This window comes from Nyctereutes procyonoides, unplaced genomic scaffold, assembly GCF_905146905.1.
Source record: "Nyctereutes procyonoides isolate TBG_1078 unplaced genomic scaffold, NYPRO_anot_genome, whole genome shotgun sequence".
Classification (NCBI taxonomy): Eukaryota; Metazoa; Chordata; class Mammalia; order Carnivora; family Canidae; genus Nyctereutes; species Nyctereutes procyonoides.
In genome coordinates, this window is record NW_026575052.1 from 63,950,291 (window position 1) to 63,968,676 (window position 18,386).

Here is an 18,386-nt window from a genome sequence, read left to right on the forward strand (position 1 = left end):
CAACGTGGTGAGCAAATTTCCCCGATGAGTATTTAGTACTGACCCTGTGCCATACATACTTCTGGAAGGCATGTGGCCAAAAGAAAGATGTGAGGCACCTGGAGTCCTAATTTTCTGAGACTCTAAGGTGTTTTTCAACTCCTTTCCAGGAGAAGGAAGTTCTGTCCATTGGAGACTAGTCTATGGGCGGGAGAGGTTTTATCAAAGAAGGCCCAGAGTCTTAATTAATGATTGATAACACCTAGATTGGAGTCACCACAGAATGACAGTGCCACAGTCTCTCATCTAAGATTCAGAAATCCAAAAGGCTGTGAAAATAAAAGATTCTTTTTTTGTAACATGTGACAAGCAAGACCTGATCCAGCTTCTTCTGGTGACCAAACCTGACCTGGATTGGTTGGTTGGTTGGTTGATTGATTGATTGATTGATTTAAAAGACTTTATTTATTTATTTGATGGAGAGAGAGAGCACAAGCAGGGAGAACGGCCGGCAGAAGGAGAGAGAGAAGCAGACTCCTCACTGAGCGAGGAACCTGATTTGGGGCTTGATCCCAGGACCCCACAATCATGACCCCAGCTGAAGGCAGATGCTTAACTGACTGAACCATCCAGGCACCCCCCACCCCCGACCTGGATTTATGAGTATTATGGGGTGCTGCTTCAAACCCCTAGGTGATTATGAAATACCATACTGTCTTTCCAAAATCTGAAAAATTATGAATTCCAAGAATACCTAGCTCCAGGTATTTTGGTAATGGATTGTAGACCTGTATTATATATCTTTATGTGTTCTTTTTTCTTTCTTCTTTTGTTCTAAATGTAGGTTAATTCATGTCTCACACAGTACAAGTAACTAATCCATAGCATCTTAATAAGCAGCCATATGTTCCCAGAAAATGCAGTTTGCCAGACCAGGTATCTTATCTTGCAAGGTCAGCCACCAAAACTTTGGAAAGGCCCAACTGCACAGGGTGAGCTTCCCACATCAAAAAACTATGACGGCTGGGAGGAACTTCTAGTATTCTATGTAGAGTACTTATTGACAGCCTTCCAGAGAAATCACATGAGAAGCCTTAAAAAATACTGCCTTTTCTAAAACTGATCCATTTCAGTGACAGCTAACAACTTTACCTCTGTCAACTATCACATTTACATTTTTAATTTATCCGTCTCACACATCAAATTTTTCATTTAAATCCTGGTGAGCTTTAGAAATTCAGCACGAGGTCTACCTGCACAATCCCAAATTCTGAAAATGTGTATCAGTGAAAAGCAAACCCCCAAACAAACAAAAAACTTAATATATACTGTTCATCCCTTTTTCCATTTCATAGTTGGTGGAATTGTTTTATTTCAAACACACTGTGAAAGAACAGGTCCTTGATTCAAACACACTGTGAAAGAACAGGTCCTTGACGATCATTTCCCCTAGATGAGTCTGGAAGGCAAAAACTCAGCTATCTGCCAAGAAGAGACACTTAATCAAGAGCTGCTCAAACCCATAGGTGGAGCCTCTGGGATCACAAAGTGCCCTGCTTGTTTTTAAGGATCTGATAATCAAATATTTTCTTGTCGTATATGCCAAGCTCTTTTGTTCTAAATATAATACTCTAGTGGAATGTGAATGACGAATATCCATACTCAAGGAACTACAACTTTTAAATGTTATACTTAATCTCCCAGATGTATTTGGGCACCAAATTAAAGGATCATCTACTTGAACTTTTTGAAATGTAAAATAGATTGGGAATAACATCTGTCCCAAACCGCTGCTGTTTGGATGAAAGTTCTCAGCTCAGAGTTCTGCCACACTTGTCAGAAAGTCTGATTTGTAAATCTTGTGTGCTTATGGGTTTGGGGTAAAAATACAACACAAATTGTATACACACACACACACAATGAGAGAGGAAGCAATTTAAAATGAAAATAGAAAAACAGGAGCTACTTCTTGTCAAACCAAAAAAAGAAAGACATAATTGCCTACATTTACAAAAGAAGCAAATAGTAAGAAGGAAGAAGAGTTATTTAGGGTATGATAACCAGGAATTATAACTAAAATTCATGGGAATGAAAAATTTATGCTGTGTGACAAAGACGGCTTGTGGCCACAAACTATTTCTCCCTTCTTCCTCAGTAAAAACAAACAAAAACCTCTATTTTATTAGGGCAGCTATGAACTCAACTAAAAGATATTATTTCCCAAACTCCCTTGCAGCTAGGTTTGGCATGTGATTAAGCTCTGATCAATGATCTGTGGCAGAGTGTTGAGTGGGAGATGGACCTGAGGGGGGATGTTGGGGAGGGGTAACAGGAAGGGAAGTGGGGAAGGCTGCCCTAAAGAGGCTGGCTTGGCTTAAAGACTATTCTTTCCATGCCTTCTCCCTTCTGGAGTAAGGAGCTCCAGAGTGAGCTTGGACCATGGGTTAAGAATGGAACACGCACCTAATGTAAAGCAAAAAGATAAGAACTCGATCCCAAGTAACTCAGTGGAGTTGCCATATTTACTCTGGACTGACTACCTCTGGACTTCTTTTATATGAGAGAAACAACTCGTGTGTTTATTGTTTTTGTTGTTGTTGTTATATTCGGCTCTATCAAAAAACTAACAGAGAATTGGCAACTGGAGAAAATAAATCAGCTGGGGGGTCCATGACTCAGGCCTTTGCCACTCCAAGCATGTGATCCCTGCAAGAGCAGCATGGGCATCACTTAGGAGCTTATTAGAAAAGCAGAGTCTCAGGCCCCACCCAGGCCTTCTGAATCAAAATCCAAATTTAAACAAGATCCCCAGGTGACTTATGTATGCAGTTTGAAAAGTTTCAGTGGCATTCACTGAGAAAATGCTCTTTGACAAGCCAGACCAAACGTCATGGATCTGAATGAACCTGCTGGGCAATATTCTTATTACCTAGATTTATATCCTAGGGGGCGGGGGGGTAGGTCAGTAAGAAAATATGACCTGTTTTGAGATCAGACATCAAACATGCTATTTTCAAATGATAAGTTTCTCAATTGGTTCAAAATGCACTAAAGGAAAACAAATACAAAAAAAAAAAGCCCTAAATATGGACTTTTTAAAGATATAATTCATAATAAAGTAGAGTGCTTTCCACATAATGATCAAGCTGCCAAAATCCAGAAACAATAACCCTTTTGGTCACTTACTATACCAAAGCTTTTTATTCCCATTTTTAAGTTACTAACCACCAATTCTCTGACAAGTTCAGTTATATCCCAACTGACAAATTGAAAATTCGTTTACCTGCGCAGCATTTAAATGTGAAAATTATACTTTCAGTGTACATGTTCAGTCTGGAAAATTTCTCCTCCACTCCCCAAAAGCACTCCCAGTCAGTAAATGCAATTCTTTACATGAACAAGATGTTTTGAATGAAGTTCAGTTAACTTTAAAATAAATTTTCTATATTTCAGATAAAACATATATACAATAAAATGCCCAGATCTTAATTATACTACTGAATGAGTTGCATAATCATATCCAATCATGTAACCACCACCCTAGTCAAGATATACAACTTTCCCATCCCCCCAGAAAGTTCCCTTTGCGGGCCTTCCCCACCTCTGCCTTCCACCCAGAGGCAGCCACTTGTACAGGGGAGTTCTTACTCTGATGTGACCAGAAAATAGAGCCAAGAATTATTTTACAATCTAAAGCTAATAAAATAGGGCAGCCCGGATGGCTCAGTGGTTTAGCACCACCTTCAGCTCAGGATGTGATCCTGGAGACCTGGGATCCAGTCCTGCATTGGGCTACCTGTGTGGAGCCTGCTTCTCCCTCTGCCTGTGTCTCTGACTCTCTCTCTCTCTCTGCCTCTCTCTCTCTCTGTCTCTCATAAATAAATAAAATATTTTTAAAAAGCTAATAAAATAGCATTAGGAACCATAGAGCTCTATGTTGCCTGCAGATGCTGTTACCATGCTTTAATTCTCTATCAAAAGCTTGTCTAATATGTGGTAGAAAGGAATACAAAATACCTTGAACTTGGTTCAATCAATATGAGCGTTGATACGATTTGTTAAAACATTGACTATACTTGAGTGGATTCTTGATCTATTTTCTTTAAGTAGGTGTAAGTGAATTTTAAATAGGTATTCCTTCTATTGGGAAACCCTAATTTCAAGTAGTGCCTCCTGCCCTCCCAAAACCAAAAAGATTTGAACATAAAAGAGCCAGATTTGATACCAAAAAGAGCCAGAACATAAAGTGATTTGCAGTTGAAAGTACAAAGTTTACTTTTTAAAACCTTTGATTATGTCATATGATTGTGTTGGATTGACGGTGGGTGTTAGGTAGGCTAAACACTGTTTCTTTTGTCCTAAACCAATATATTTAATTTAAAATCTGCACAGAGAGGGGCCTCTGAGCACTGTCTTCTTTTTTCGAATTGACTTATTCCATCCATTTTTCAGTAGTTCATCTTTCCCAATTTTAAGGAAACAGGCAAAGAAAAGATATATAATCCTTATAAAAATTATGAGAAAGGCACTGTTAGGTTGGGTACACTGGAAATATAAGACACCACTAATATTAACAGTTTTCACTGCAATTCCAAGTAACCAATTCTTGGCTGGTTGTGTTAACCAAAACAAAAAATGTGAGACCACATACAGCACAACTCCTGGTTACTCTTAACCAACAAGTCCATATCCTGGAGAGTCACTATATCTGTCATTAATGGTGTACCAACATCCAAGGATCAGAGCTCTGTTTTGGGATGGGCTGCTGCATACTTGGGTGCCAGTTCAGTGATCAGATTCACATAGTCAGTTTTTTCCGCACAGGCTCTGCACTCCTCTCCCCAGCTGTGCAGTATCTGTTTCAGCTCTGCTACTCTCATCTTTGACAGGTCCACTGATGCCAAGTCCAATTTCTTTTCTAAATGACAAAAAGGAAAAGCAGTTTTTTTAAAAAAAACAAAACAACTGTGAAACACTTAGAAAAGCCAATGGTGTTACTTATCTTGGTGCTGACTACCCTATGTTTCAAAGTGGGGATCAGTTCCAATTTCTATGGAAACCAAGACATACCTAAGGAAAATGTGTTATGTACAAAGCTATTGGGATCATTAGTGTTCTATTAAACTTGTTTTCCATGGAATTATACTTGCTTCAAAACAGGGGACCGGGTAGATTTGCAGTATTTTGTGACTACTCCATGGCTTCTCAAGACCATAATTATTAAAATGACTGCACAGCATTCTAATTGCTGCTCCTAAGATACAAAGAAGGGAACTGATAAATGACGGTGCCTTGGAATGGCCTTGAGTGTGGCCAACTGAAAGCCCTTAATTGTAATTAATTAGAAAGTGATAGTTCACCTTCTATACTGAAGACATGTCTGCATTAAAACAGATGGACATACCCATTACAAAGCACTATTGAGTTTTTAAATACAAATATAAAGAAACCAAAACACATGAATAAAATTAAGAGCATTTTCACTGAGCCTTAATTGTTTGGGAATCTCTGCTTGAACTCACCTGATCCTCTGTCCCTACTGGGATTACAAAATCATCACAGCATTCATTTATAGTCCTTTGGGATATGCCCATGTCTCTAATGCAAGCTCTTTGGTGCCAGCCGATCTGGCTCCTAACCTTCTTGCCAATAACACTTGTCACGAACATCCAACCCCTCTAGAAAGACTACTGCTCCCATTTACTATCTGTAGACAATGTCAAGAACTCAGCTACTTCTCTAATGCAAAACCCAAAAATAGGAAAAACAAACAAACAAAGCTCATCTATAACATACTTATGATTATAATCCCTATCAGAAAGGGGAAATTCTTTTCCTTCCCCCTCCCCCATGACCAGCTGTGTGTTTGAACATGGATGCAACATTAATGTTGCCACAATTAGTGGCAGCTCAGAACCTTTGCAGCTTGACTTTTCTTGAGGAGCCCTTTCCTTTTTTTTCCCTGCATAAGACAACACAGCATTTAAGTCTTTCAACAACCTAACATAGTTGTCAAGTGACTTATCAAAAATTTCCAGTAACTGTGCTCAAATTTAAAAGTTGGATTTTATACTTAGGAATAAATTTAATCAAGGAGGTGAAAGATCTATACACTGAAAACTACCAGACTTTGATGAAATAAATTGAAGAAAACACAAATGGAAAAACATCCTGTTTGTGGATTGGAAGATTAATATTGCTAAAATGCCCTTTCTACCCAAAGCCATCTACAGATTTAATGCAATCCCCATCAAAATTCCAGTGGCACTTTTCACAAGAAATAGGAAAAACAACCCCAATTTGTATGGAACCACTAAAGATCCTGAATAGCCAAAGCAACCCTCAGAAAGAACAAAGCTGGAAGCATCCTGATGTCAAACGATACTGCAAAGCTATAATAAAACAGTGTGGTACTGGCATAAAAACAGACACATACACCAATGGAGTAGAATCAAAAGCCCAGAAATTAACCCTTGCATATAAGGTCAACAGTATTTGACAAAGGAGCCAAGAATATTCAATGCAGAAAGAACAGTCTCTTCAGTAAATGGTGTTTGGAAAACTGGATAACCACATGCAGAAAAATGAAACAGGACTCCTATCTTATATCACTTGGGAAAATTAACTTGAAATGGATTAACAAGTTAAATATAAGACCCCAAACCATAAATAACTAGGAAGAATACATGGGGAAAGTCTCCTTGACATTGGTCTTGGCAACGATTTTTTGGATATGACACCAAAGCACAACACCAAAGCAAAAATCAGTAAGTGGGACAAAATAAACTAAAAAGTTTCTGCCCAGAAAAGAAGCCATCAACAAAATCAATGGCAAGTTATGGGATAGGAGAAATTATTTGAAAATCATATATCTGATATGGGGTTAATGTCTAAAATATATAAAGAACTCACGCAACTCAATAGCAAAAAAATCCCAAACAATCTGACTAAAAAAATAGGCAGAGGGACTGAATTGATATTCTCCCAAAGAAGACATATACATGGCCAACAGATACATGATAAGGTACTCAACATCACTAATCATAAGGGAAATGCAAAACGGCACTACAATGAGGTATCACTTCATATATGTTAGAATGTCTGTCATCAAAAACCTAAGATAGGGCAGCCCGGGTGGCTCAGCGATTTAGCGCCGCCTTCAGCCTGGGGCATGATCCTGGAGACCCGGATCGGGATCCAGTCCCACGTCGGGCTTCCTGCATGGAGCCTGCTTCTCCCTCTGCCTGTGTCGTCTCTGCCTCTGCCTCTCTCTCTCTCTCTCTCTCTCTCTCTCTCTCCCTCTCTGTGTGTCTCTCATGAATAAATAACATCTTAAAAAAAAAAACAAGATATAGCAAATGTTGAAAACAATTTGGAAAAAAATCACTGTCCCTGGCAGCATAAGTTTGTACAGCCACTATGGAAAACAGTATGGAAGTTCCTTTAAAAATTAAAAGACTGGGTTGCCTAGGTGGCTCAGCAGTTTAGTGCCCGCCTCAGCCCAGGGCATGATCCTGGAGTCCGGGGATTGAGTTCCACATCGGGCTCCCTGCATGGAGCCTGCTTCTCCCTCTGCCTATATATCTCTGTATCTCTCTCTCTCTGTGTGTCTGTGTCTCTCTCATGAACAGATAAATAAAATCTATAAATAAATAAATAATAGATAGATAGATAGATAGATAGATAGATAGATAGATAGATAAATAAACTATCAAATGACCTAGCATCCCACTTCTGGGTATATATCAAAATGAAAATAGGTTATCAAAGAACTATCTGCACTTCCATGTTCATTGCAGCATTATTCATAATAGGCAAGATATGTAAACAAGCTAAGTATCTGTCAACAGATGAATGAATAAAGAAGATGTGTGTGTGTGAGAGAGAGAGAGATACGCATGTATACACACTCAATGGAGTGCTATTCCGCCATGAGAAAGGAAATCTTGCCACTTGCCACAACATGAATGGACTTTGAGGACATTATACTAAGTAAAATAAGTCAGACAGAGAAAGATAAATGCTGTGTATCACTTACCAGTAGAATCTAAAAAAGCCAAACTAATAGAAACAGAAAGTAGAATGGTGGTTACCAGGGGCTGTAGGGTGGAGAAATTAAGGAGATTTTGGCAAAGGGTACAAACTTCCAGTGATAAGACCAGTTCTGGGGATCTAATGTATGCCATGGTATTTATGGCTAATACTGTATTATATACTTGAAAGTTGCTAAGAGAGTAGATCTTAAATGTTATCACAAAATGATACGGTATTTATAAGACACAATGGAGGTGTTAGCTTATGTGATGGTGCTAATATTGCAATATATAAGTGTATCAAGTCAACATGTTATACACCTTAAACCTACACAAAGTTTTATGTTAATTATATCTTAATAAGTCTGGAAAAAAATAGGTAAAAGTTAAATTTTAAAGCTTTTTTTTATTTGGAGGATCAGCTACACCCTGTGTTCCAGAACCCTTCGATTTTTATAGTGATACCTATCCTTAAAAAAAAAAATAGATCTAGTGAAAACATACTTTCAGGTCAAAAACCAAATGACACCTTCCTAATTAAAAACATAATCCAGGCAGCCTGGAAGGCTCAGTTTAGCGCCACCTTCAGTCCAGGGCCTGATCCTGGAGACTGGGGATCGAGTCCCATGTTGGGCTCCCTGCATGGAGCCTGCTTCTCCCTGTGTCTTTGCCACCCCCCCCCGCTGTGTCTCTCATGAATAAATAAATAAAAATCTTAAAAAAAAAAAAAAAAACATAATCTCTTCTACCCAATCTCAGTCTACCCAAAAGGCTGGTCCAGATACAAGTACTCTTCACTTACCTTGTTTGTTAATTTCATGACTGACTTAGCAAAATACCTTTAAACATAGATGCTTTTATAGCTTAGATTATTAATATCCCACCATTCAAACGCCCTGTTCAATCTTAACTTTCCTGCCAACAATAAGATGAGAAGGAGAATTTAGAACATCCTTCAAATGATTGAAGGAAAAAAAAATACTTTCTTGGAAGTGTCATTAGAGTTTTTGAGTTTTTGTTTTGTTTTTTTTTAATTTTTTTATTTATTTATGATAGTCACAGAGAGAGAGAGAGAGAGAGAGAGAGGCGCAGAGACATAGGCAGAGGGAGAAGCAGGCTCCATGCACCGGGAGCCCGATGTGGGATTCGATCCTGGGTCTCCAGGATCGCGCCCTGGGCCAAAGGCAGGCGCCAAACCACTGTGCCACCCAGGGATCCTGAGTTTTTGAGTTTTTTTTTTTTTAGAAAACTTGGCCTCTGGCATTAATTTTAAAAGAGGAAAAACCCTGTAACCCTAAACCTATAAGGAAAATGTTGATCCCAAAATTAAAACTAGTTCATGGCTCCTCAAGGGCCTCTAGTGGCCAGCATTGCCAAAACATTAGTAAATATGCATTTCTTCTCAATAATATATGAATTTTTTTTGTTATTCAAGGACCCAAGTAGGATCCCTTGTATATACCAGATGTTATTCCAAATACATTTATCAAATGAAAGAATCAGGACAGGGGATCCCTGGGTGGCGCAGCGGTTTGGCGCCTGCCTTTGGCCCAGGGCGCGATCCTGGAGACCCGGGATCGAATCCCACGTCAGGCTCCCGGTGCATGGAACCTGCTTCTCCCTCTGTCTATGTCTCTGCCTCTTTCTCTCTCTCTCTCTCTGTGTGACTATCATAAATAAATAAAAATTAAAAAAAAAAGAATCAGGACAGGTTGGTCCCTTTTGTGAATATTGTTCATATGTATTCAATGATTTCTACCTCTACTTCATTAGTTGGAAGCCAATAAAAACAGATGCCTTCCCCATAATCACTACCTTGGAGATTGGGGCCTGCCCTTGGCAAATTGAGAAATAGGTTGTCTTTGGTATCTTCTGACCTTAAGCCTATTTAAAGCCAGCTTTGTTGCTATGGCGCATAGGCATATTACACAGCTATGTTGGAAAATAAGACTAAAATAATTCAGAGTCGGTGTTAATGACCTAGTTTGTAGTACTACAGTGGATCTGTAACACAAAACAATGACGTAAGCAAAAAAAAATGTGTCTTTCCTGGTAAAATCTCAGGTATTAAGGATTAGCAAAGGGAGGGCTCCCCAGGCTTTTAACACACCTATTCAGTCTACCCAAAAGGCTGGTCCAGATACAAGTCTTCAGTACTGTATAAGAATAGATCTATATCTGTGAAATTCCTAAGGCCAAGGATAATGTTTTAAATAGGACATCTCCTTCCTTTCCTCACTGTTTATTTTAGACACCCTTGATAAGCTTACTTCATCAAGCAAAACCTGACTTGATGTGAATAACCTATTTTCTAACATTTAAAACTGGCAGGATGGTAGACAAATCTAAGGGAAAAAGATAGTCATTTTTAAAATTTCAAAGTCCCGACATCACATTTGAATAGATGCAACTTTTTGTTTTAATAGGTTACCAAGAGCTAAATCACCATGAATAGCTGCTCCCTTTGCATTTTGAATTTTTCCTTGACATACATAGTTGACATTGCCTTGGTGATTTAAGAGTTTAAACTTTGCTAACTGGGTTGGCAATTTTACCGAAAGCTGATTGTGCCAGGATTCATTTCTCTTTCCCCAAAGGAGCTCAGATGGCACTAGGCACCATTCAGCCCAGCCACCTACTGGCAAGTGGAGATTGCCTTCCCTTCTCACACTGACTTTTTAGAAACAGGGACCTTGATTTAGGGAATTGGCAATCCCCTGGACATATTGGAAAAATATATTTGACTTCATTATACCATATTTCAGCTCACAGATCTGGCTGTCCATCTTCTTGAGCTTCTCACAAATCTTTATTGCAGGCATATGCACACTCATTGGGCGAGCAACCTCACTGAGGATCTTTGTGGCTGCATCCTTGGTTGCTCCTAGGTAATAGCACTGAAGGGTACAAAGAGAAGTTAGTGTCCTGGGTGATGAAAAAATGTAGTTAATATAGTTTTGGAGAAGTGAGAAAGAGGTTAACCTAGTTTTCTTGACCCAGCTATTAAATTTTAACCCCTGCTGACTAAGACACCAGAAAACAAATGATTCCATCCCCGTGATCATGTTAATTAGAAGCGCCCTACAATTCACACGATGCTCAAAAGACTAATAAGACCCAACACTTGCTAAGTGTTTTCTCTGTGTGAGGTGCTGCTCTCAGGGCTTTAAAGGTCTTAACTTATTGAATTCTCACAACAATCCTGTGAAGTAAGTACTATAATTATCCTCATTTTACACCCAAGTCAACTGAAGGTCACTAGTTGGTAAGCAGAAGAGATAGAATTTATAAACCTAGTATTTTGGCTCTAGAGTCCATATGAGTCCCTAACATGAGTCTTCTCCCTCATGTTAGGCTTGCCTTTCAGGTAGCTGCCTAACTGAAGCAATTTACATTTAAAAATATGAAACTTAATGTCACAAATAAATATTGAGAGTTTTACAATGTGTCAGTGGTGAACAGTCAACAATGCAGATTTAACTGACAAATTGAACATGAAAATTTTAGGCAAAATGAATTGGCCTGCAATTATCTGTAGTAAAGTAAAACACTATTGAAATAAGTCATCTGTGTAAATCTAGGTAACATGTTATAAGATAATATAAATACCTCATTAGTTATATATAAATCATGTTATAGAAATATTTTGGGGCTGCCCAGGTGGTTCAGTGGTTTAGTGCTGCCTTCAGCCAGGGTGTGATCCTGGAGACCCCGGATCGAGTCCCACATCAGGCTCCCTGCATGGAGCCTACTTCTCCCTCTGCCTGTGTCTCTGCCTCTCTCTCTCTCTCTTTCTCTCTCGTGAATAAATAAATAAAATCTTTTTTAAAAACAGAAATATTTTGACAGGTTTGGTAATAATAGTCTTGGTAATAAATGGTCTTAGTAATAAATAGAAAATCTACCACTCTTAAACCAGGACAGAAAAATTCTCATTAGGAATTTGTGTAAAAAAAAAAAGGAATTTGTGTAAAACATGGAATTTCTTGTCTATGGTTTATTCAGAAAACAAAATGAAATTGGATATATTCTAGATGAAAATACATAGGACTACATTTCACTGGAAGATCAGTTTCTGCTTGCTATCTACAATGAACATGCTTGAGGCAAGCATCTAAGCAGGAGAACATTAAGACTAAGATGAAAAATGCAACTATTAACAGTTTTCTTCAAGCATAAGGGAAAAATGAAAGATGAAAATTTACCATACCAGGCGGTTTTCTTTTCCTTTGACATCCAAGCAAAAGCTGACCAATTCCTTTTCTATGGTGTCTAGGGAAAAGTTGACTCCTCTGGCTATTAAGGAGTTATAGAATCGGTTCAAGAATTCTTTACATACTAGAAGGATCAAAGAAATTATGTAGTTACATACAATATAATCATACAATCATACAATACATACAATACACTTATGTGTATCCCCCACTCATCAAATGAAAAGTTAAATATGATTCAACACATTGTGACAATGGATTCAAATTATAAGTAAGAATGGTTTGGGGTCTACAGCTACTAGCTTAGTATTGGGTCTTGAATAATATGAACTTATCAAATCAATCAATCAAATGATCTTTGGAACCAAGTTGAATCTAAAAATGAGAATTTTCCCACAAAAGTTAACCTTAAGAGAGAATGTAACTTTATATAGGATATGATGCTTGGGACAACTTTGTTTAAAGCACAGAGAAAAACCTGAATACATATCTTAAATGAAACCCCTTGGTAGTCTGCCTATGTCTCTATGTTCTATCATCACGAACCTAAGTAAAACTCCAATTTGAACAATCATATTCAATCCCAGCATCCAGAGCCAGTGAAGAGGTGGAGGGAGCTAAGAAGTGCAGGCAATAACTGTAGTTAGCATTTGTTGGGTGCTTACAGGTGCTGGCACTGTTCTAATGTATGTTATTAACTCATTCAAGTCTCAGAACAAAGCTATGACGTAGATGCATTATTATCCTTATTTTACAGATGAGGTAACTGAGTCAAAGAGAGGCCAGTTAACTTGCCTAATAAGTGCTAGGGAGGAAATTAGATCCCAGGTCATCTGACCCTGGCCCTACACACGTATCCATTAGGTACCTCTGAAGTAGGAGGAGGATGCTTTCCCATGTTGCTTTCCCAGATGGGGCAAGCATCTGGCCCTAGCAAGCAGAGGAGGATATGGAGACCTAGAAGCTTATGCTGGAAAACAGTGGCCCTAGTATTGGAGAGAGAATTCTAGAGAAACATACTAAGGAAGAGTGGAGAGTGCTCAGGCCCTTGCTTCTGTCCCTATTCTTGATTCATGGTATTAACTAAAACCAGATAATGGGCTCTCTCCTCCATCCCCAATATTCAAGTGTCTTATTTGTCTGTCTGATAAATGAGACAAGACTTCTGATCACCCTAGTACACAAACTAGACACCTACTGTAGTTTAAATTATGTTCATTTGATTAAATTATTTTTTTAATAAACATTTATTGAGCACTTCCTCTGTATAAAGCATTTTTGGAAGCACTACTAAAAGATAAACTTCAGGAAGTAGGAGGCAAGATCCAGAAAGGAGAATCAGGTTGCAAGAAGTAATGTGAGAAGAGAAAATGGCAAGTGGGAGAAAAATCTAAATCAAGATGAACTGTGTAAACAATAATAATAAACATGTAGGGGTATAAGCATAAGGTAACACCCAAATACAGGACAATCCAAACACATAAGATGGGAAATAAAGGAGAATTCACATGAAACTTCTAAGATCCCTTATCATCCAGAAGAGGGTGGAGAAACATTACTGTTAAGTCATAATAATTTTTAGCCAATTAACCATGTTAACAATGACAGGGTAATAACTAAAAAATATAAACATTATTTTGAGATGGATATTTGTGCAGAGCCTAGGGAGGGATTGTTAAAACATTATCAGTTCACTATAAGGCAGAAAAGATTAGAAAAAGAAAGAAAAAAAAGCACAATAAGTGTTTTTTTTTAAACTACAAAATTAAGTGGGAAAAATAAACCCAACTATATCATTAATTACAATAAGTATGAATGTATTAAGCTTGCAGTTATAGAACAGTATTTTTCAAGTAGAACTATTAAATGTTCAATTATATGCTATTTATAAGAGTCATATAAAGAGTGAGAATATAGCAAAAGGTTGAAAAAACAAAAAAAAACATTAAGGAGATTTTAAAAATAAAAAGATATGCCTGGAAAATGCTAACCAAAATCTGCTTTAGTTCTGTAAAGCATTTTCTATAAGGAAAAATTGACAAATTCACAATAACAATAGATGGTTGAACACTTTCACAGCAGTTATTTGATCAACTCAACCAAAAGTTAATAACGACATTAAACATTTAAGCACTATTCACAAGTTTGACCTTGTAACATACGGAACTCCTCTCCCCCAAGTTAGAGAATCCACATTCTTTTCAAGAAAATATGGAATATTTACATTTATTTGCCAGGTAGTGGGTCAAAAAGCAGTTCTCAACAAGCACAAAAAACCTGTACTAAGCAGGCCACATTCCCTGAACATAATTAGAAATCAGTAACAAAAATAATATGATCCAACTCAGTATCTGCCCTCCTTATGCCCGGAAATGTTTAAAATAACGCACTTCTAAGTAACCCATGGGTCACAGAAAAAGTAGTAACAGAAATGCAATTTTTAGTACTTAATTCCAGTAAAAATGCTATATATAAAACTAAAGGACTTCAGTTAAGCAGTACTTACAAAGAAATTCATAAATAAGTATGTATCTTTCAAAAGAAAAAATAGAAAATTAATGAGAAAGCATTCAAGTTGTTTTAAAAATATAACTATATAAACCAAAAGAATATAGAAATTGTTAGATAATAAAACCATACAAACTAAGTACAAAAAAGTAAAGATAAAATGAAACGAATAAAGATAAGTTCTTAGCAAGGAAAAAAATTTAAGTGATAAATCAAATAATATTCAGACAACCAAATAACAAATAAGAACTCTTGGTAATTAAAAATATTATTGCTGAATTAAAGAGAAAAGTCAACCAGATTTATTGAGGAGATCAAGTTGGGGCAGGGGCAGGGGCAGGGAATCACCAGGAAGTAGACCACAAAACAAACAGGTTGAAAATGATTAATAAAATTTAAGAAATTCAGGAAGACAAATACCTAAATAATACAAGCTTCAGAAAGACAGAAGAGGCAATTGCCAAAGAACCAAAATAGGGAATATTCTCATTAGCAGAAGACATGAATATCTGGATTGGTAGACCCTCAAAATTGAAAAAGATCTATACCAAAACACAAAAATCAAGAAACTTTGAACATCTGTAAAAAAGAAAAGATTCTATAATTCTGAAATCTAAAAAAGCTCTAATAATAGTATGAAATAGAGTGAAACAGAGTTATGAAATAGATTTGCTAACACTGGAAACTATAAGAAAATGACTTAATATCATCAAAATTCTACAGAAAAAATATTTTGACCAAGAATTCTATAAGCAGGTAAGCTATTTTAATGTAAAAGTAAATAAAGTCATTTCCAACATTCAAGATCTCAAAATTATATTATCATGCACTGTTTTTCAGGACAGTAGGCTTCACCAAACTGGAAGAATGAAGCAATCAAAGGAATGCCTTGGGTTCCAGGAAACAAAAGCTCAAACACAGCAAAGAGGCCAAGGAAATTCCCTGGAGGGGAGGGGAGTGAACCATAGGAAGCCATCCACATAGCAGGCTGGAAAGATGCCTGTCCAGGTTAGAACAGGACACAGAGAGTCCCAGGAATTATGTTACCAAGCAGAAAATCAAACTAATAGACTACCTGATGTGGCTAACATGTTCAGAGATGATTTTCAGCTGTGTATATATGTATATGTATATATGACATACATATATGATATGATCAATTAATGATTGGAACAAAACCAGAGAAAAATTAAGGCAAGTTTTTGTGGGTTTTTTTTCAGATTTTATTTATTTATTCACGATAGACATAGAGAAGAGAGAGAGGCAGAGACACAGGCAGAGGGCGAAGCAGGCTTCATGCAGGGAGCCTGATGCAGGGCTCAATCCCAAGACTTCAGGCCAAAGGCAGGCACTAAACCGCTGAGCCACCCAGGGATCCCCTGGCAAGTTTTAATTCAAGGGGAGAAAGATGTACATGAAAGATGAAATCCTGGTCCACTAGGTAACTCACTTCTGAATAATATTGACATGGGCACGACAATATAAATCCTGAAGTTTATTTTTAACCCAAATGGTGATATAAATGCATGTAAAATGGGGGACTGTGTGTCCAGAAGACAGATGTGGGTGGGTGTAATAAATCTAAAACTTAATTTTCCAAAGATAATAAAAATGCAAAACTGAAAAAGAATTATAAACAGTTTATTTAGATTAATAAAGATATGTGTCAGACAGGGACACCTGGGTGGGTCAGCAGTTGAGCATCTGCCTTTGGCTCAGGTAGTGATTGAGTTCCTGGATAAGTCCTGCATCAGCGGGCTCCCTGCTTGGAGCCTGCTTCTCCCTCTGCCTGTGTCTCTGCCAATCTTTCTCTTTCTCTCTTTCTCTCTCATGAATAAATAAAATATTTTTTAAAACCCCAATAGAACTTTTATAGATTTTACAACCTGGTCCAAAAATACACATAAAGGACGCCTGGATGGCTCAGCGGTTGAGCATCTGCCTTTGGGTCAGGCGTGACGCTGGAGTTCCAGGATAGAGTCCCACATCGGGCTCCCTGTGAGTACCCTGCTTCTTCCTCTGCCTGTGTCTCTGCCTCTCTCTCTCTGTCTCTCATGAATGAATAAATAAAATATTTTTTAAAAATACACATGAAGAAACAAAAGCAAATGAAAGCTAAGGAATGTTTGAAGAAGAAAATAAAAAGGAGTCTGAGGAGTGGACACTATCAGATATCAAGATTTAGTTCTAGAGTGATGGCATTGAAAACAATGTGGGAATGCCACAGAAATAGACCAGGAGAACTAGGCTAGAATCAAATGCACAAATCTCAAAGAGGTTGGTAAAGGATGGAAGAGATGCTAAAAATCAATAGAGGATAAAAATTTACTAGTCAGTAAATAGTACAAAGACAACTTACCACGGAATATGATGACTGGCAACCCTTCCACTTGCTAAGGAGATCCTATCAAACCCCTGCTCCTACACTTGTGCCCTCTCCCTCCCGTCTTGTTCCCCATTAGCCCACAACATACTGTTACATCTCAGAAACAATAGAAAGCTCTCTCAACACATCTTCCCCATCTCCCCACCCACCACCATCAAATACCACCCCATTTCCCCACTCCTCTTTAAGAAAAACACTCAAATATTCTTTATGCTGCGGTTTCCAAGTCTCTTTTCTCTTCCTCTCCCTCACTCCCCCACACCTAGTTTAAAGTCAGTGAGTTATAAAAGATTTGTTGTGAAAAACAGAGTCCTTTGCTTCCCTTTGTTACCTGGTTATTTGAAATTTTTTGTCTGCTTGCTTATTTTGTCCTGCATGGTACTTACAGTCACTTGAAATGTATTCGTGGAGATCATTAAGGCCTAAAGTGAAGATGCTTTATTTTCATAAAGTATTTGTGTCTGTATTTTTTCAGGCTTAGGAGTTACTAGCCAGGGACTAGTTTAAATGAAACTGACAGCTTGATATTTTTTTTGTGAATTTTAGCTGTAAATCCAAGTGAGGACATCTTGTGGTTATAATCTCAGAAATGTATTTATTCTTTTTATTCTGCTCACTGTCAAGGAAATTTTCCTTAGAGACCCCTGTGGGCAGGGATGGGTTAGGTTTATGGCTCATTCAACCTTACTCTGAGGGAGTAACCCTTTGGGAATTCCAGGTTAACAGAGAAGAGTGTCCTAGTAGACTCCCCACTTGAAACAAGTCTTAGGCTTTGCCTTCCATCTCCTTCACACCAAACATCGTCTTTACTTTGGCCAGTGTCACCCGGGGAAAATGAGTGTAAACTCAGTTTGCCATTTGGGATTGCTTCTTCCCCTTCAATTTTGCCCTAGTAAATCTTTCTGTCTTGTCAGCTCTTGGTTCCTTTATGATGTTTTCATATTTTCTCCTGCAGCATTAGGGTATCTTGGTCAGATTACAACAATCTGACCCACTAAATTCCCAACATTCTAATCAGATTATTTAAAAATCAAAGTCAGATTATGCTACTTCACCTGCTCAAAACCCTCCTGTGTTTTTTTTTTCTTTCTGTATCAGCCAGAGTCTGATCCAGTCTTTAGATTGTCCCATGGTCTCTGATGACCTGACTTCTCACAGCTTCTCACACCTCAGCTTCTGTCACCTCTCCCACTTAAGCCACATTGCTCTGTCCTCAACAACGTACCTAGATTGGGTGTGAAATATATATATTTTGGCTGAATAAAA

The 18,386-nt window shown here is 37.8% G+C and overlaps 1 protein-coding gene across 1 annotated transcript in view; it reads right to left on the bottom strand.

The window, feature by feature from the left end:
* The window catches only part of CDNF (cerebral dopamine neurotrophic factor), a 67,884-nt gene that overhangs the window by 44,769 nt on the left and 4,729 nt on the right, over positions 1-18,386 (bottom strand). The window contains exons 2-4 of the mRNA XM_055332579.1: positions 12,223-12,350; positions 10,768-10,909; positions 4,470-4,897 (exon numbers count right to left, since the gene is read on the bottom strand). Of these exons, the coding sequence (XP_055188554.1) occupies positions 4,719-4,897; positions 10,768-10,909; positions 12,223-12,350 (449 nt within the window). The 3' untranslated portion in view covers positions 4,470-4,718. Of the gene's footprint in view, positions 4,898-10,767; positions 10,910-12,222; positions 12,351-18,386 lie in introns of the transcript that reaches the window.